The 21,101-nt window shown below is 37.1% G+C and overlaps 1 protein-coding gene across 4 annotated transcripts in view; it reads left to right on the top strand.

The window, feature by feature from the left end:
* The window catches only part of MICU3 (mitochondrial calcium uptake family member 3), a 93,497-nt gene that overhangs the window by 51,207 nt on the left and 21,189 nt on the right, over nt 1–21,101 (top strand). For 2 of the 4 annotated variants that reach the window (XM_029935175.1, XM_029935149.1), the window contains exons 5-9: nt 2,980–3,027; nt 5,821–5,903; nt 8,545–8,616; nt 11,063–11,101; nt 20,418–20,513. In XM_029935175.1, coding sequence (XP_029791035.1) covers nt 2,980–3,027; nt 5,821–5,903; nt 8,545–8,616; nt 11,063–11,101; nt 20,418–20,513 — 338 coding nt within the window. The remainder of the gene's footprint in view (nt 1–2,979; nt 3,028–5,820; nt 5,904–8,544; nt 8,617–11,062; nt 11,102–20,417; nt 20,514–21,101) is intronic. The other 2 variants (XM_029935159.1, XM_029935166.1) reach the window with 2 other exon arrangements.

The raw sequence follows: 21,101 nt of genomic DNA, 5'->3' as shown, positions 1-21,101 counted from the left end.
TTTCTTTCACACTGTACTTTCTGTACATATTTGTAGAAAAGACTAATGAACAAAATCTCTTTAATCTTAAAAAGGAATTTTTCTTAAACTTTTTTACATTCTCAAGTATAAGAGTATATAAAATAAAACTGTTAAAGAAATTATATGAACAGTTACCTTTTTCATTTTCATCACGTTAAACAGATATCAGTTTGAAAATAATCATACATACTCTAGCATGAAGACAAATATTTTAAAGGAATAGTTATAGTCTACATATTTTATCTGAGTAGAATTAGGAATTCAAATATCTTCCACTGGTTCACATGGCTCTGAAAGTAGACATTTTACCTTTTATTGTAGGATTTTTCGTAACTAGGGTTTTAAAATCTTTGCAAAATCAGGGCCATGGTATCCTTAAACCTCTTAGAAAATTTTTTCTAGAAGTTGTTTTAAAGATTGTCATTCAAATCTTAGGGTTGGATGATAGGATCAAGAAAATTCAAAACTCAGAAATAGAAGTTAGTAAATTTTAAAATATTTACTTAATACTTCTCATGGGAAAATACAAATTGGATCAAGTATAATCTAAGAAGAACAGATGCATGGAAGAAGGAAATTCTTTGTAGTTAAGGAGAGTGTTAAATCTGGAAGCCCTAGGTTTAGGCCTATCCTAATCGTCTTTATGTTGTATGCATATCTAAATGCGTTTTGGGCGTAATGAGCTATTCAGTGCTCTCCCACAGAATTATCTGTATAGTGATGGAAATGTTGTATTTCTGTGTTGTCTCCCATAGTAGCCCCTAGCCAGATGTGGCTTTTAAGCATCAGAAAATGTGGCTACTGTAACTGAGGAAGTAAATTTTTTATTGTATTTAATTTTAATTATTTTAAGTAGCCACATCTGGTCAATGGCTACCCTGTAGGGCAGTGCAGAGCTATGTCACATTAATGGGATTATTGAAGCAGTCTTTATACCCAAAAAATTTTAGAACCATTAGGTGACGTAGAATGTTACAGACAGCCTTGCTTTTTTATAAATAGGTTTAAGTGGTAAAGGAATTTTAAAGCCAAATCTTTAGAGCTATTAAAGTTTACAAGTGAATTATATCTACTTAAAATATTACCCAGCAAGAAAATGCAGTTTTACAAAAAATTAATTGAAATGCAACATTTTTGAAAACATATTATCCAGACTTAGTCGTAACAGCGAACTGTAGTGCCTCATGATAAAGGAATTTCGCTTAGAACTTTTTTTATTGAATTTTCAAAAGAAACCTAGTTGGCATCTTGCTTACCCTCTTTCTCTAAAGATCACAGCATTACTGTATGCTTAGCATATGTATTTGTTTTATTTTATTTTTTGATCCTGGGTGGCCTTAAAATAAATTGAAGGGCCAGTTTAATAGTTCTCCATTTTTGTAATTGGAAAGCATTAAGAATCTAGAGTTCATGTTTAGCAATATTTTCTCTTTCCCTTGATCATTTTTATTAAATTATATCATGGGCTTCCCTTTGTTCTCCTGGCCTGTGGATTACACCACCTCAGAAACCATTTCGTCCTACAGACGGGTACCTACCATGATAACTGTGATCAGTGCTCTCACTGTTAAGTAATCGTTCCCTGAGGGAAATCTCGAGTTAATTATCAAATAAAAGATGTGTAGTAGTTATTAAACTTCTTTATACCAACGAGCATGTCGTCTGTATTCCACCAGGTCAGTCAGAACAACAGTCAGTGAGATGGGATTGTAAAGACACAGAGCTTCTTTCCCCCACCCGTGTCCCTTTCTCTCTCTCTGTTCTTTTCTTTCTTCCTGTCTTTCTTTCTTTCTCTTTCTCTCCTTTCTCTTTTCTTCTTTTTTCTTTTCTTTATTTCTCTCTCTTTCTTCTTTTTTATGAGGGATCTCTATGGAACCTAGGTATTGTATCTTTATATACATTGATCATTCCAGAATCTTTCTCCCATAACACTCACAGCAGTCAACCAGAACTATCTATCTGTAGGTCACAATACTGTAGTATAAACAAAGGAAGGGAATGCTTTCACAGGGCTTCTAGCAAGTTCCCTTCAAGTCTTCTGACAAACTGCCTGACAGTGACTCCTCTCCTCTTTGTTCTGTGACAAAGAGGGGAGCCGCAAAGAGCATCAGGTAAAATGGAGTTTCTGGGTTCACGATCTGGTTACTTAAGGATTTTTGTATACCCTTTTACCCAACTTTAGGACTATCTGATATCTGGAGAAATGTTAATTGGCCTATTCCTGATTTTAATTGTCTCAGGATCCTTCCTCTTCGAAACTCAGTAAAGCATGAATTCTAGTTTGGGGTGCTACGTCCAAAAGCAAGAATACAAATATTTGTATTTACTCCAAACAAACATCTTTTAAGCTTTGTAATTCTGGAATTCTAGAGAACTTAGGATGCAATATTCAGAAAGTCTAAGCCATTTAATTAAAACAGTTTCTTAGAGTACATTTAATAGAAACATTAAGTTTGTCAAGAATAATCAATGATAAGTTGAAAGCAGACCAGTTATAAATGTAGTTTCATTTTTTCATGCAATACAGAAATCAGATTTGTAAGTAAGAATATCAAAATGTTTTTTCTAAGAGTTACTAAGAATTAAGCACTTTACAGTTTAACCATTTTCAGCCTTTTTATTTTATGCTGGATTCATCCACTGAAAATTAGCAGCAAGTTTACAGCCAGCTATAAGTGAACATTATAATTTTGCTTTCTTTGTCACTATATCTAGGAGCATTGATGGGAATTTTTCATGGGTCCTACAGAGGCATTGTGAAACAAATTAAAATTAGTTTGTTTGGGGGTTTTTTGCCGTGATTTTATAGTAATAGTTTAGTCTTGCTTAAAACAATACTTAGCATGTTCTTTTAAGTGGTACGTTCCTTATTAATATTATACAGTAAAATAATATTTTACTTGATAAATATAAAGTAATATTTTATATATAGCATTACTAATACTATTTTTCTTCTAGGTGTGATTTCTTACACAGAATATCTTTTTCTTTTATGTATTTTAACAAGTAAGTGCACTCATTAAGTCTATTTTTGGATCCATTTTTTAATCAGAATCTTGGAAAACAAATCTTGGATTCTCTTACTACTGAAAATCACTTTAGGTTTATCCATGGTCATGTTGCAAAAATCACAAAATACTAAGCATAGTACTGTCAAGAGGCAAAAACATATTTTTATGGTTTATGGAACAGTAATAAAATGCTCATAAATTATAAATTTTATATCATATATCAGTCCTTGTGGATTAATCTACATGGACGCCTAAAGATCAGGTCATATAGGAATTTGTAAATTTCCTGCCGCGCTCATGGAAATCACATATTTTTTAAGACTGGTGTGAAAGAATGAGTCTTTTAACTGGTGAGTGTGTCTGAATACCCATCATCATCCTAAAACAGCTTTGTTCTTCCCTTCCTCTCATATGCAGCAGTTTTTATGAAATGTACAGAGGGCTCACTAATGTTTTTAAATTTTATTGCATTTAACGCAGGAACTTACCTGCTCTAGTTCACTGTGCTCCAGCCACCTGGCTTTTGTGTTCCTTGAATTCTCACCTCTTGTACTCTCTGCGCTCTCTGCCATCAGTGCTTTTTTCCTCCAGATCCTCATGATAATAAACATCCAGGTTTCCTTAGAAATGTGAAATGTGAGCCCTTCTTGACCATCCTCCCTGAAGTATCTCCATTTCCTACCTCTCCCTTTTTCTCCCTTTACCGTGCTTTGTTTTCTTCATAGCACTAAAAACTATTTGAAAGTATTTGTTTATTTGTTGATGTGTTCTTGTCTTTCTCCCCATACTTGAATGCAAGGTCCATGAGGCAAAAGTTTTCTTTTTTTGTCCATTTCTGTATCAAGAACAGTGTCTAGCACATGGTAGGCTCTCAAAAAACTAGTTGGTGAAGGAGTGAAAAAGAGTAGATGAAAGAATATTGCTAGAGGGATTTCTGTTTGTGGGGATGTGTGCAGATGTATGGGAATAAGAACATCAGTGAAACCCTGTCATTAGACACAAGTCATAAAATTCCTTGTGTTTCTGTGATTAGAAAGTTCAGAGCCATTGTGTTATTTTAAATGTAGAAATGAATGATGTTACGTTGGAATTCTGTCATAGGAAGTTTGGGGGGGATGTACACGTGTACATGTGTATTTCCAAAATTACCATCTTTTCTTTATTCTTGTGTTTTTTTCTTCTGGACTCCAAATGAAATTAAAATGTTAGTGCTGAAGAAGAGAAGTGTTGTGCGGTTAGGAATACGACTCTCTGGTGTTCCAGACGGGAAAGCCGTTACAGCTCAAGCCCAGTCAATGATGAGTACTCCATGGAAATGAAAGGAGTGCCAATCAGAAACTTGTTTCAACGCTATATTGTTAGCCAGAATAACTTTGGTGGCAAAACCATTCATTTGAAATACCTAACCCGGCAGAATGATAGGCAGGAATATAACAGAACTGGTTAGGAAATCTACTTGTTGAGATGGCACTTGGTGTGGTTAAATGTGTAGGGAAGAACACCTGGTGGTTTTGCTTACATGGAAAGGTTAGGATCTTTGGACGCAGTGAATATTCCTTTGGAGTTTAGGACCCATTTCAGAAACTTGTAGGAATTTGCATTGAAAAAGTATGGATGCTTTATAGATTAGAATCAACACAACTGTGAAAACAGGGCTGGCAGGAAGTGGGCTAGGGAAACTGTGTTACCCGTCCATAGTTTCCTCCTTCTTGATTGTCAACTCTTTTAACTTTATTTTCCCTTCCAAACAGTACTTGTAAGGACTTCCTTTCTGTGTCTTCAGGATCATCTTAAAGCTTAAGACTTGGTTATTAAAGATGATGAAATTTTTATTTCTTTTTCAACTGAATGCTAATGAAAGTAAGTTTAGATTCCTAAACTATAAGCAAACATGAGCTTGCATACAAGACTGGTTTCTGTTTCCGTGATTTTCAGAGACAGCTATTACCAGTTAAGAACGTAGGGTAACATGCTTCCCTTCTGATAGCTTCAGTGTTTGACAACAGGTAATGCCCAGTATATCTCTGGGAGGCTTCTCTTAAAAACGTGTCGCCAGTTTTCGCAAAAGAAAGGGTCAGATGTTTCTAAAAGGCATGTGTACTGAGCTCCTCTTTGAAGGACATGTTCAAGTTTTCTTCTCTCTGCTTTAGAAGGGAAAAGAGACTGAACCTCCTACGATTCATAACATCAAAACAGTCCTTAGTGTGTCTTCCTCAGAAGAGCAATTGTTCCTTGTATTTGGGGGGGGGGGGATTGAGAGTTATTCTAGCCTCTTTGATTTTATATTTCTGTCGTTGAGTCTTCTAGAGGTTTAAACCCAGATAAGTAATACCTTGTGCTTGACATTTATTGTCATAGGTCATTTCAAATATGATTTTCCTAAGAATTAGAACTGCTCCATTGTGTCACATTTTAATTTTTTTCTTTTGCTCTAAATAGTTGAACATATGTGATGATTTGATATTTCCCTTTTTAAAAAACTGACAGACTTTGGATAACAAAAAGAAGTATTTATTTTTGGAAGTAAGGTAGTTAAATTTTACTATGTGCTATGCAACAGTTATTACACAAATACTTCAACTGTTTTATCAGCTTTGTTACTAAGTGTGCTAATCCATGATGCAGAAATATGTATACATATATGGCTTTATTATATTTAATAGTAACGTGCTGCTTTTAAATCCTTTGTTAAAGAAAGTATTCTTGTACAGAATAAATATAAATGCTTACAACCATACTTTATAAATATTTTTCCATTTCACAAATACTTTTCTGTTTTTTTTGACAGAGCCACATGCAGGTTTTAGAATAGCTTTCAACATGTTTGACACTGATGGCAATGAGATGGTGGATAAAAAGGAGTTTTTGGTGGTATGTATATTATATTCTGGATTTTATCAGCTGTTAAGTACTGCTTATTTATATTCGTATGTTTTTGCATTATTTGAAATAATGTAGAAGAATGAAAAATTTATGCTTTCACCTTAATTTAATAAAGAAAAATATTCTGTGTACTTTAAATAATTTTCATGTTATAAAAAACATAAATGATATCCATTACATAAAGGTGATTATGGTTGTGACATGTCTTCTGAACTTTGAGTGTGATGCTTGCTAGTGGGTAGATAATGGGCAGTCCGGAGGCAACGTCTGCACTCGGTTCTCTCAGACCCCATCTTCTCTGCACCCCCAGCCTCAGCTCCTTGCTATCGGAACTACCCTTCTTTCTCATGATCAGATCTGGGACTTTCCTTTCTGCTTTTCTCCTCCACGCATTGCTGCCTTATACTCTAGGCTGGCACCACCCATTCTCCTATTCCCTGCTGCCTTTGCACGAGGGCTGATGCAGAAAAGCGGGAGGAGTAGGATTGTCCTTAGGTCTTCAGCTTCAGTCTTTCTCACCCGACTGACCCGGACTGGTGCTCGTGTGGCAACATCACAGCTGCTCACTCATCTCACCACCCCCCACTTCTAGAATTTTCTGTGCCTTTTCACCCATGGATTGTACATCTACGTCTGTGGCAAAAATGTCTGGGTTTTTTCATCAAAGCGGAGATCCTTACAGTCACAAAATGTACCCTTAGCTTTTATGTTTCACTCTGTATTTACCTATATTTCCTAGTAAAAAGAAAAGGGAAACATAAAATAGCCATTTTATTTTCCATTTTCCTTTGTAACCAGCCATTAAAAATCCCTCAAAAAACCTCCTAAACAGCATAGTATTTTCCTCAGAGGCTGGAACATGGAAGAGAAACTATGAAATCATTCTTTTCTGAGGTAGGAAAGAGAAGAGATAAAAATCCTTGTCGAAAACTAGTTGGTAGCCATTCAAAGGGAAGCAAGCCACTACTTGCTGGGATCTGTCCGCTGGCTTCTTCTAACGTCCGTGCAGCCTTGTCCTCCTCTGACACCCACGCAGCCCTCTGCGGGGCAGTACCTGAGCCAGCCCCTCGGATGGGACCGAGAACCACGAAGGACCCCTCATTCTGGTGTTTCCCAGGAGGTTGGGGGTGGGGTAAGAATTTTCAGGTTCGGTGCAAAGATGGAGGTATGTTCCTAACATGATCAGATTTAGTTTAATATGGTTTTGTTAAAATAGCATAAACCCGTATTTTTGGGACTTTCAGAATGGGCCTAGTACTCTGATTTTTAATAAACTTTCTGTAGCAACTTCCAAGTTCTACCCTAGGGACTAAAAGATTAACTTTCGGAACTCATTCCACTGAAAGCTGCCTGTGTAGCTGTCTTGGAATGTTGTCTGTCTGTGGAGATGGGAGGTGAAAACGTACCGCAGGACGACTGTCCCCCCTTTACTCTTGTGAAAGCCAGGTGTGCTCCGTGCCTTTGTGCAGCGGGGGCTGTACTGCTGCCTTGGGTGTGGTGGCTTTTGTTTGCTGTTTTAGTTTGTTTGCAAACAGCAAAGAATTCCTGAAAGCAGGACATGGAGTTGAGCTTAACTTGTTGGAGTCTAAAATAAAATCTAGGATTGTTCTGTCTATAAAATGACTATTAATGACTTTTGCTAAAAAAAAAAAAAAAAAAAAAACTCTTTTCACAAAGAAAAAAGTATGGAGATGAATGTACTTGTTAACAAAATCATTTATATTACGTACTGTGTTTGTATTATTACGTATGTTGGGGGGTAATACGTTTCATTTGATTTTCAACTATTGCCTGACAAAATGAAGTGAAGAGTTAAGTGAAGAGTTAAGATTCCTGTTCACGGTACACAGACCGGAACACTGACCTCACCAGGAAGCTGTGATAGAGGTAGGATCAGGCTTCCATTTGTAAAATAGGATCTTAAAGAGGAAATAATCTCACTAATAATAGTAACTGACATCTCTGGAGAAGTTATTTTGTGACAGGCAATGTGCTGAGTAACTATCTGTAATATTTACTCTGCACAACATCCTTATAAGACCTGGCGATTATACCTCAATAAGCCTGAAGGGAAAAAAATAATTCCTATGAGGTAAGGAATGATCTCCTTGTACCGGATGTGGAAAACACTCCTTGAATAGAGTAGCTCACTCAAGGGGCTCCAGGCAGGGCCCTTGCTCCCACCAGCCTTCCATCACTGGAAGGGACTTGAGAGGCCATCCTCATGTCACCTGTGAGCGGATTGGAGCCTCACGAGGGATGAGTGACCTGTTCACCGTCATAAAGTTAGTACGTGACAGAAGATGGGCTCAGACCCACAATCCGGAATTCGATTCCAGTTTTCTTTATATCCCAGTAGGCTTTTCTTATTTGTGGGTCAAGGACTCCTTGTCTTTATGTCTTAAAGATACAGTAAAGCTATAATTTTGTACATTTAACTTAACCATAGGTTGCCAGTAGCAAAGGGTGTGTTTTCTTTTTCTCAGGAAAATCAAATTGGTATCAAAAGATGCATCTGTAGTAGTATGAGTGTTGTCGGTAGACGTTTTCAGAATATTCCTAGCACAGGGTGGTAAGGGGGACCCAGAAACTCACTGCATCTTTGATTCTTGATCCCTTTCTTTGTCAGCTTCAAGAGATATTCAGGAAAAAAAACGAAAAGAGAGAAACTAAGGGAGATGAAGAAAAGCGGGCAGTGCTGGTAAGAACACTTTATAGTAGTTTCAGGTGGGTCTTCTAGCTGAGAGTCATTTTATTCGTGCTGAGAAATCATAACTACAGTCTGTAACTTTGCAGCTGTCCCTCTCAGGAAAACTTTCTAAATCTTTACGTAGAAAGACTGCTCCAGATTTCTATGCATCTATATCAATATTATATCAAATATTGATATCAAACATCTGTGTCCATAATCACACTCATTTTATCATTTTCATCCATATTGTTGTTTTCCATGAGATTTGAAGGGTATATCATATAATAGATGAATACAGATCATTATGCATGAAAAAATTTAAAGGTGAATTGCAAAGATTTAATTCTACATGTGGCTGACTTTAGTGGCACTCTAACAGTATGAATGTTGAAGCAAAACCAAGGAAACAATAGAATTTTTTTTGAATTCTTAGAAGTAAGAGATTCTTCTGGGATGAGAAGTGTTTTCAGCTTACTCTGAAGGTTGAGTTAAGCAGCCCCTCCCTCCGTCTTCCTACCAGTTTTCTTGTTTTGTCCCAAGTACTTCCGCCTGACGGTATCCTGGGCTCCCATAAAACAGATAACTGGAACTGAGTCCTTACTCTCAGGGACTCTGCTGGGTGCTTTGCTTGCACTCTCTCATGCTACCAAGTAAATTCGTTCTCTTATTATCTGTAATTATGGCAAAGCCAAGGTTTGAGTCCGTGGCCGGGCAGCTCCCAAACTATACTTGAACCATTATAGTTTATTTCTTTGTCTGGTCCTTAGATAGCAGAAACACAGTTTTGTTGAGATGTAAATGATCATTGTTTCATTTTAAGTTAGTGGCTCTGTGCAGTAGTTTAGTTGGTCTACCTGGAATTCAAAACTCCGGAGAGCTGCTGCATTTTTTATTATTCTCCTTGTTATAAGGATATGTATCATGTTTTTTTAAAAACACCTATTATGTGCAGCAGATGGTGCATATTTAATCCCAATAGGTTAAGTGTGTATTTATATTTATATTAATAAAAGTAGATTGTCAGGATTATGAACTACATTTTATTCATAGGATATTTGACTCTGATATAATTATCAGTTTTTGTTGAGTCCCCCTCAATATTCAAATTGGCAGAGCTGATGGAAGACACTCCTAGAAAATCGAAGAGATGGTTATAATGTTAGTCAGGTACTAAACGGGGCATTACGGGTTCTCTAGTTCAGGTCTCATGGTTTTCAAATTATAATTAATAAATCCCATATGAGTAGCTCCATAATGCCATTTTTTTAGAGTATTAGCAAATAACTTGAGAGAATTAAATAACTGTAAATTTTACTTTCTGTAGATAATATATTGAAAGTGTAAGCAGTTACTTTGGTTTTTGATAGATTAACTATATCTAACTGGATAGGCAAATTGTTAATAAAATATCATTTAGGAGGTTGAATTATTATTTCTTAAAACAATTCGGAAATAATCTTTAGGCAGCCTCTGAGCTAAATAAACGGCACTCTAAAGACAGTGCAGCTCTCCGTGGTAATTTATTGTTCATAGTTCCCACATTTTACATAATGCAGATCTGAACTGGTAAGAGCTTTGAATTTTTAAGCAATCGAAATTTAGCTTATAGTGAAAATATACTGATTGCATTAGAGAGACAGTGTAACACAGGCTCAGGAGCCAGATTATCAAAGTTGGAGTATCAGCTCTGCCATTCCTTATTTGGCTGACCTTGAACAGGTCCTTAACCTCTCTGTGCCTCAGTTTCTTCCTTTGTACAGTGGGGATAATCGGACTAATGGCCACATGTGGTTGTTATGGGGATTAAATGACCTAAAACATGTAACTACTTAACAGCCTATGAAATAGACTAAATCCTCATGAAATAAAACTGTGCTTCGCAAGAGGGAAACAACATTTCTTGAGACACTTGTGCTGTCTCCATTGTAAGTGTTACTCCCATTTAGTCCTCATTGCATTTCTGCAGGTAAGTGTCATACTGTTTCACAGCCGAGGACGCCATCGTAGAGAGCTTCAGTGACGTGCCTCAGGTCACGGCACCAAAGAGAGCAGAACCAGGTTCCACTGCAGGTGTCTCATGCCATTCCACTGCCATGCTGCCACATCTAGAGTTTTCCCCTAGTCCGTGCAGAACTGCTGATGCATGTCTAAGTCAAAGCGTGTACTTCAGAGGAGTGTTGTACTCAAAGCAGTAGTTCTCTCAGAAAGTTAAAGTGAAAATGGTTGAAATGAGCACAGATTCACTTAATATTTAATTATATGAAATTTAAAAACTTTGCTACTCATCTTTAACATTTACCCCACTTGTATTGTGTGTGTGCTCTATATAGAATGTAGCATAATGATTTGCCCTTCCTAATTGATTATTTTGTCGTCTTTTTCTTTTTTTCTTTTGCTATACTTGGGTTCATTCTGAAATGTGACACTTCATTTGGCCCTTTGTGCTCTATGTCAGCGTCTTCAACTTTATGGATACCATTCTCCTACTAATAGTGTATGTACAATACTTTAAATGTTCTTTATGTAAATAGCCCTCACCTGTTGTACTTGATAATGTTATTTCTTTATATACAGCTGTATCTACCATTGAAAATGTTTAGGAATTTATTGAATATAGTAAGGTGCGGCCAAGCCAATTTTTTTTATTTCCTTCCTAGATTTGTAAGAAGACTAAAATTTACAAAGCAGTTGCATATCTTTAACGTTAGATTAAAGTAAGGGAAAGGTGAGTGAACAACTACCAAACGCTCTGGTAGAAGAGTCAAAATGTCGTATTTTTCAGCAGTATTTGAAGAGTTAAATACAAATTCTGGAGCAGATTCTCAGGCTGTGCTCCTGCAGAACACAGGTATTTTAAGAACTAGATCTCTCCATCTAATACAGTCTTTTCTCAGTTCTGATAAAGAAGACTTGTTAATAGATAAACTCTTCGTGGTCAGCAGTATTTCTGTGACATTTTCCTAAAATCTTGAATGCCTGCCTGCTGCTTGTGGTCTGATATGAAACTTGACATGTTTTGTGTATCATGTTATTTCTCAAAGAGGATTATCATTTTCAGACTCTTCTTGAAAAAGTCGAGAGTGCCTGCAAACGATCTTCCGGATATGCTTATGCTCAGCTTTCTTCTTTCCTCCCTCCTGGGAAGTCAGAACGTGTTGGTTGCCCGGCTACTAACAACGGAGCATATAGGCCATGACCCCTTTTGAATGTACACACGCACAGTTCATTTAGTTTCCCAAAGGATCCTTAAATCATTTAGAAGGATCCTTCAAATCATACAGACTCGCCCTGAGAGAAGCCCTGGAGTTCAGGGTTCCCGGCTCTGTCTCCTGCTGACAGTGTTAGAGTTCCAGGTGCAAGGCAGGCGTGTGGTCTCGTGTGTTGGAGAGTTAACCAGAATTCCAAACTGTAAAAATTAACCCTGTTCTAGATTTGAACGCACACTGGACGATGACTGAGCGTAAAATAAATGCAAGCCGACTTGCTTCAGTCACAAGGAATGGACCTAGAGAGGGTTGGAGAACAAACCAAGTCCATGGGGTCCTTCTGACGACTTGTTTTGATATGTTACAAGTACTTTAAATTTTTACTACAAAATTCACTACTTTTTCCTTAAATACAGTCTGGCATTTTCTTAAAAATTTTAACGTTTGTCTGTTAATCATTTCAAAACTTTATAAGAATGTATAAAATGAAATTCTCAGGTTATTTTTTTGTTTATTTATTTTGAAAAAGAGCAAGTGAGAGAGCAGGGAGGGATGGAGAGAGAAGGAGAAAGAGAGAATCAATCCCAAGCAAGCTCCACACAGCACAGAGCCTGATGTGGGGCTAGAACTCATGAACCATGGGAACCAAGAGCCAGCACTTACACAACTGAGCCACCTAGGCACCCCTATTTTTTTTAAGTTAATTTATTTATTTACTTTTAAATGTTTTTTATTTATTTTTGAGAGACAGAGACACTGCAAGCAGGGGAGGGTCACAGAGAGAGGAAGACACAGACTCTGAAGACAGGCTCCAGGCTCTGAGCTAGCTGTAGCACAGAGCCCTACGCGGGGCTCGAACCCACGAACCCTGAGACCATGACCTGAGCCGAAGTTGTACACTCAACCGACTAAGCCACCCAGGCGCCCGCATACCTCTGTCATTATTAATGTTTTTGTCAGTTTGATCTGTCAATTAGTATTTTAAATTACATATTACAATGATAGAGTTAATTTATACTTGTAATTCTGTTATCTTTAAATTTTATATATGTTGAAGCATTGATGTTGCTTCACACGTGGGGCTCAAATTCACAAACTGAGATCATGACCTGAGCCACAGTCAGACGCTTAACTGACTGAACCACCCAGGCACCCCATATTTTCTTTTATTTTCAATTTCTTCCTCTAGTACTGATGAAGCTTTTCCTTAGTTTTACAATATATTTTTTAGTTTGGGATGCCTCAATCAGTTAAGCATCCGGCTTATGTTCGGCTCAGGTGATGATGTCACGGTTTGTGGGTTCAAGCCCCGAAAGGGGCTCTGTGCTGACAGCAAGGAACCTGCATGTGATTCTATCTCCCTCTCTCTCTGCCCCTCCGCCACTTGCTCTCTATCTCTACCTCAAAATAAATAAAAATTTAAAAATAATAAAAAATTTTTGTGCAGACATTTACTACAAATAAAATGTAATTATAAATAATAATAAAAGTTTAGCCCTCCTCCAGATCAGTAAACAAAACATAGCCACGCCCCCAAACACCTCGTCACAGGTCTTCTCAGTCATAGTCCCTCCCTTTCCTCCGTAAGATAACCACAGTCGTGACGTTTATGTAAATCACTGCTTTGCTTTGTGGGTTTACCACCTCCTTAATGCATCTTCAGCAACATAGTTCAGTTTTACCCATTTTTGTGCCTCACAGGAATGGGATCATATTGCAGGAGTTTTTCTGCTTTTGCTCCTTTGACGTGACATCACGATTGTCCGTGTCCTCTGCACTGTTGCATCCAGTCCTAGTTCGCTCACTGGTGTCCCTGTAGGCAGCGTGTCTCACACATTTTTGTTCTTAGGACCCCTTTACACCGTTGAACATTATAGAGGACCCGGAAGACCTTTTGTTTATGTGGGTTATATCTGTACCTGCCATATTAGAAATTAAAACTGAGAAAAATAATAAACTCACAGGTTAACCTAAATATTTTTTGAAATAACTTAAAAACTGTAGTGAAAAGAGTGGTAGTTCGCATTCTTTGCGAACTTCTATAGCGTCTTGCTTAATAGGAGACAGCTATTCCTCAGAGATGCTTCTGTGCTCAGTCTGCGGCAGTTCTATTATTTTGGCAACATATGCTATCAGTTGTTTCCCTTGAAGTGACAGGCGCACTTGGTTCAAAAAAAGTGTCTGCCAGATACCAAAGTTTGAATAACTATAGTTTCTCTACCCACTGTTCTCTCAAGCAAAAATGGCAGTTCCTTAAAAAAGTGACTAGTTCACCTCGCAAGACAAACCCTTGCCCAAATGCTTTTTCTCGAGACAGCAGCTGTGGTCGAAAACATAGAAGGGTTTATTTGCGCTCCTAGTTCCATCCCACCAAGTACTACAGGGATGTGTGCTCACAGGTGAATTTCAAAGATTGCATTTTATAACTGTGCATATGCAAGTACAGCCAAGTACGTTCACAACGATACGTTCTTAAGTGAGACTTTTAATGTTGAGTCTACGGAACTGAAGAACGTAAGGACTTGGTCTTTGGTGCCTCTGGTGTCCTTGTGCTAAGGCACCAGCGAGTCTCCCCACCATTGCTTTGGACCGTCAGTCAGCACAGCACCAGGGACAAACAATGGCTCCACGATGCTTGTAAGAAGATACATCTACTTTGTTTTGTCCAGCTTTCCCAGTTACTCTCCGTGAGGAGGTTGGCGCTGTTTACTAGCCTGTCTTTAATGGAAGCCTGGTATATCTTTTTCAGTCTCTCTCCTTACATTTTGATATGTCTTTTTATTTTATATGTTTATTTTTGAGAGAGGGGGAAGGAAGGAGTCAGGAAGGAATAGAGAGTGAGAGAGAGAGAAAGAGCGAGCATCCGAAAGCATGGAGCCCAATGCAGGGCTCAAACCCAGAAACGGTAAGGTCATGATCTGAGCCAAATCAAGCGTCAGATGCTTAGCAGAGTCACCCAGTCGCCCCTGATATGTCTTTTTAAAAAGCATATATTTTGTGCATTTTACTGGTTCTTTTTTATGTGAGTTGATAATTCTTGTTTTTGAAAATTTCAGTCTGTTTACATTACTATGATTATTAGCTTATTTGGATTTATTTTAGCCACTCTATACACTCTTCTCTTTTCTTACCTTTCTTTTTAATGAACCAAGGTTTATTTTTCCTCTTTTTTTCCCCTTTGTATTAGTTTAGAAGACATTCATTATATTTCTGTTTTTTGTAGACTTATTGAAATTTTCACAAGTATACTTAAGATAATGAAGTCTTAGATATGCCATATCTTCACCACTTTCTTAAAAAAATAGTCTTAAAGTGCTTTTATATCTCCCATTCCCCTCCTGGCCTGGATACTTGAAATTGTACACTGTTTGGGTTTTTTGGTCATTTTTAAATCCTTCCAATTCGACTTCTTAAATATATACTATCAGTGTTAGTTTAGAATTACTTACATATTTGCCATTTATTAATCCCCTTTTTAATTTAATCTCTTCCTAAATCTCACAATCTTAATCTCAGAAAGTATATCTTCAGGTCAGGGTCTCTCTGGAAATGTTTTTATTTTGCCCTGATTTTTTCCCCCAGTTTTATTGAGATAGAATTGATATATAACACTGTATCAGTTTACTGTGTATAACATAATTTGATATATGTGTATATTGCAAAATGATTACCACAGTAAGTGTAGTTGACCTCTGTCAGCTCAGATAGTTATAAATTGTTTTCCTTGTGCTGAGAACTACGCTCTTAGCAACTTCCATTAGGCAGTGCGATATTATTAACTGTAGTCACCATGTCGTACCTTACATCCCCAGGACTTATTTATCTTTATAACTAGAAGTTTATACCTTTTAACCATCTTCACCCACTGCTCCCTTACCTGCTCTAGCAACTACCAATCTGTTCTGTTTCTATGAATTCCTTTATCTTTATTCTTTATTATTTTAAAATTGAGCTATGATACAGTTAACATAAAACATTATATTGGTTTCAGTGTATAACGTAATGATTCATTATACACATACACACACACACACACACACACACACACGCATACACATACATATATCTGTGCCCTTGTTTGGAAGAATAATCTTACTAGATATATTATTATAGGTTGACATTCTCAGCAAATTATGGTATCATTCCAGTTTTATGGTTTCTGTTATTGAAATTGAAAGGTCACCTCCAAGTCTAATTATTACTTTGGAGTTAATCTTGTTTATCTTTCTAGCTACTTTTAAGGTACTGTTTGCCTTGTATTCTACACTTTTACTACAGTGTATCTTTTTGCCTTTCTCATGAAATTTAGTGGGTTTCTCAAATATAGGGATTGTGTTCTTTCATTAATTCTTGAATATTCACTGCCAGTATCTCTCTGGACATAGTTTCTTTCCCATTTTCTCTATTACTGGGTACTGGAACTTTCATAGGTATCAATGCTCTCTTCTATGTGTCTTAACTTCTCTTTAATAATTGGCCGTATTTTTATCTTTTCATGTTACATTCCATATAATTTTTTCACATTATATTCCAGTTCTCTGATTTCCTCCCTCGGTGTATATAATATGATACTAAGTTTCAGTGGTTCCTTCTTTAATGTCCAGAGGTTTCTGATCAGCCAATTCATTTTTGGTAGTTTGTTCTTGCTGCAAAGTCCTTTCAAATACAGCTTCATATTCTTTAGACTCATTAAACTTACTTTGTTTTCCATACGAGATAATTTCACTGTCTGAAGTTTGCAGGTTTGTTCTGTGGTTTGCTGTTTCTGCTGGCTCTCACTTATGGTGGTTTATGTTCTTTTGTGTTTAGTAATTTTCCATTTTGAAGATATATTTGTTGGAATGTGTCTGGAGATTCTTTAAGGACTGGGTTAGGGGTGTGTTTTTTCCAGGAAGGGGTGTGTGTGGGTGTGGGTTTCTGTGATACACTGGAGAGAACTGCAGTCCTATGTAACTTTATTTTTTTAGTTTACTTTTGAGAGAGAGAATGTGAGAGCACAGAAGGGCACAAAGAGAGGGAAAGAGAATCCCAAGCAGGCCCCAAACTGTCAGCAAAGAGCCCGATTCAGAGCTCAGACTCTCTAACAGTGAAATCCTGACCTGAAATCAAGAGTGGGCCACGTAACCGAGTGAGCCCTCCAGGTGCCCCGGTCCTGTGTGGCTTTAGATTACAGTTGTTGGATTATAGTTTTTTAGGCCATAGTTGTCATAGTGACCCTGATTATTTTTTGTTTGTTTTTATTTTTTGTGTATGTTTTTGAGCATCACTAACAGTAAAGACAATTTACTGTCTGATTCCATAGGCTGCTGCTTCGTTTTTATTTTTCCAGTTTGCCTAATCTCTAAGTATAACCTTTGTCAGATCCTAACTGTATATAGGTATTTGCCAACCTGCATGTGGACAACTTTAGGGGACCACAGTCTGCTTACCACAATGATGTAGTCCTTTCATGAAATCAGTCTTTTTTTCCCTAAATTCCTTTTCTCTTCCTTCCTTCTGTCTTTCCTTTCTCTTTTCTTTACTTTTATTTCCTTCCTTCCTTTACTCCTTCCATCCTTCCTTTTTTCCTTTTGTCTTAGTTCATGTTGCTACAACAAAATACCATAAACTGAGTGGCTTATAAAGAATAAACATTTCCCAAAATTCTGGAAGCTGGGAAGTCTAAGATCATGGAGCTGACAGTCAGTGTGGTAGCTGATGAGGGCCTATGTCATGGATCATAAATAGCACTTTCTCACTGGATCCTCAAGTGGTGGAAGGAGGCTCATGAGCTCTTGAGGCCTCTTTTATAAATAAGGGCACTAATCCCACTCACGAAGGCTCTGCCCTAGTGACCTGGTCACCTTCCAGGGGCCCCACTTCCTCCTCATACTGTCACCGTGGGAGTTAGTATTTCAGCATAGGAATTTTTCAGACCTTTGCTCCTTCCTTCCTTTTATCCTTTGCGTCATTAATGTCATGGAATGCCATCAGTAAGATCCTCCTTTGGCTCTTCCAAAAAGGTCTAGGGAACTCTGGACCAAAATTTCAAAAGCTTAAGGAAGTTCTGCTAATAACAGACTGTAAATTTAGGCAAAAAAATATACCAGACATAAAAAGTACAGTACATGTGGGACATCACTGTGTCTGGGCCATCCATGTTTGAAGTTCTTCTGAACTATCTAGGTTGTCTGTTACCTCTTTTAATAATTTCTACACCTAACAACATTCTAGTAAGGAAGCCTAAAGCTCATATAGTAACCACACTGAGAAGACTTCAAGAAGTCTTTGTAAGTTTTCCTGCATTTACATACCAAAGCATCATGATATCTATTTCAGAACAATCACAATGCGCAGTTAGTTACATTTGAGCATTTCCTCTCTCACTCTTTTCTTAGTCTGTGTGCATATATTCTGGTTTTGTATTTGCTTTGCCTTTCTTGCTATTAAAATCTAGGCTGATTTTCATTGCTATTTTAAGCTTGTTTTAAATCGTGTGTTATATTTTTCTGATGTTAAGGTTTTCTGCTAGTTTTGCATGTTCTGAAAACCTGCTCTCAATTTCATCCTGATCCACGTCATTAATTAACAAATTAAATACTGGCTCCTAAACAGACACACATACAGGAATCTGTGACCGTGCCAAGAAAATCATGATACGTTAGCTTTTTCCCCTCAGTACAAAGAATGACATATTAATACAAGGATGACAATAGTTGATGTAAGAATATTTTTCCCTTTTTCCAGAAACTCTAGAACCTAAAAGACTATATGGATAAAACAACATATATTGGTAGTTATAGCAATTCAGTTATATATTCTATCATAATTTAATCTTTGGAGCTAAATGTTGAGTATGAAAGCTTTCTACAGGAGGGACTATTAAGCTGATATGTTATAAATAAGATTTTTATTGAAAAATATAGTATATGATCCTGATAGATAAATATACATTCTTAAAGTATTTTAAAATGTAGGAAAGCAAAAAGAGGAAGATAAAACCTATTCTAATCTCATGATTCAGGGATAATCAGTATGTTTGAATACATTTACTTTTCTGTGCTCAGAAAAAAAAATTTTTTCTGTAGACATCCATATGAATATAGTCTGTTCAAACTAAGTGTATCCCTTCATATGTTAGGACCATCCTTCTGGTGTTATTGGTGTTGGTGTGTGCGTGTGTGTGTGTGTGTGTGTGTGTGTGTGTGTGTGTGTGGTGATGGTGACCTCTGTTGGAAGAAGGAGGGAGGCATGGCTTCACAAAGTGAATCATTCCTGTTACCCTACAAATAACAGGGTAGTGAGCCTTATTTTCTAGTTTGATAGGTTTAACAGTCCCTTTCTTTACCATAACTTCTCAGTTATAATAAAAAATGTATCCACATTGAAAATGTTGGGATAATCTTTGCAGAGTATTTAATCTAGCTAACATTTCTTGAGGTTCTGTCATACTTATAAATTATTCTAAATTCAGCTACTCTTACTTACTTGGCTTATAACTAAGTTAAATCTTATTTTGTTACTAGAGGGGGTGATGAGCAGATCCTCTGACATATTGCTGCATTTACACTGATGGTAATAAGTATGTCTATGTTTATGTAAGTGATTTCTGCTAAATAAGACTTTATTATTGACATCTTACTAAGATTTTATTAAAATGTGGGCAGTAGGCAGTATTTTTTCTAATTAATAATAATGAAACAAAGCTTAGTGTTTTGAAATAATTCCTAAATGCACTGTAATTGTATTAATGGCACCAGACTTAAAAATTAACACACACACACAGATAAAAATCATCAGCCACTCACTGAGCACCATTTTCTTCTCACCAAAACCAAAATACCACGCCTGAGAACTGTGCAGTCTTCCCTGATAAACCATGACAGAAACGCGTTTAATTACATTCACGGAGGCCCAGGTCAAGCCTGTGGTTCTGCATCTTCATAGGAAGATGAGAGCGCACGTCTTACGCTCCGTGTGGCCTTCTTCAGACTTGCTGGTCCTGAAACGGAAGCTGGCCTGCGTCCTCGCTGTGGGTCAGGAAGTACTGCGTCTGCTGTAGACGCACCTCCCAGATCCCCGAGGAGCCTTCCATGGTCTAACCTGAACTGGTGTATTTGTTTTTTATAAGTTTTAGATTAGTTTAAGTTTTGTTTCTCTAAATATGAATGTGGCCATTTTGATTCTTTGATGCACTGACACAGTATACACTAGCCAACAATAACTGATTTTTAAATTAAGTATCATTTTCATAAATCTCTACAAAATTACCAAAATATCCTCCAAATGACTTCACATAAGGTGTGAATAAAATTTTTATTTCACACTTTCTTAGAAGTTACGCATCTTTCAGTGGACAGCATGGGGGAGGGCCAAGGAATGTGGTTCTTTCTGACAAAGCCACATTGTACGTGGAAATAGTGGTTATATACCATTACACCTTTGAAAAAATACCCTGGGTTTACCAGCAATGTAACATAATACTGTTGTGCGCAGCAGAAAACAAAACAGGTAAGCTAATGTGTTTTCTTTTCAAGGTTGGCTAGAAGAGACTTAAAGTGTATAAATTATCATTCTTTGTGACTGTTCTTGAGATTTCAGATGTACTTCTTAAAACTTCTACAGGTACTTAAGCCAGATGCGGAGGAACTTGTGTCCAGAAGCTATTGGGATACGCTGAGACGTAACACAAGCCAAGCACTCTTTTCAGACCTTGCAGAGGTATAATTAAACCTCAACCAGCACGTTGTGCTATTTGCCATTTTGTTAATCTGGTCTTGCTTTCATTTTAGAGTTATAGTGATGAAACCAACAATCATTTTATATTTTCCCTTTTCTCCAGTAAAGAAATAATTCCTCTGTATGGATGCTAGTATTTGAATATGTCCGCTTTGCTGGCAGTGACTGCACAGTCTGCATTATAATAGTCTACATTAAATCAACTTGCTTGTTGTAGAAAATGTGACTTTCCAACTTAATTAAAAAGAAATACTGCTATTTTTAACTTTGAAAGTACTATTTTATTGTTTCACTGACTCTTAACTTTATCATTTGCAATGTTACATGAATTGCTAAAACTTATAACTTGGTAAAAGATAGTTAATGCTTCAGAGTATGGTAGATTTCAGTATTAAATTTCCTAATATCAGCAGGCAGCTTACAAGCGTGATAGGGTAGGTATGGTAGGAGAAGCCAGTCAAGGAAGGGAGGAATATTTTAACTTGAAATTGTTCAGGATTGCCAGTGCCTGGAAAACTAAAAACAGACTGATGATTATTCATTATTCTTGAATTCCCTAGAGACGTGCAC

This window comes from Suricata suricatta, chromosome 1, assembly GCF_006229205.1.
Source record: "Suricata suricatta isolate VVHF042 chromosome 1, meerkat_22Aug2017_6uvM2_HiC, whole genome shotgun sequence".
In the NCBI taxonomy this organism is placed as follows: domain Eukaryota; kingdom Metazoa; phylum Chordata; class Mammalia; order Carnivora; family Herpestidae; genus Suricata; species Suricata suricatta.
This window is presented reverse-complemented; position numbering and strand designations above follow the sequence as displayed.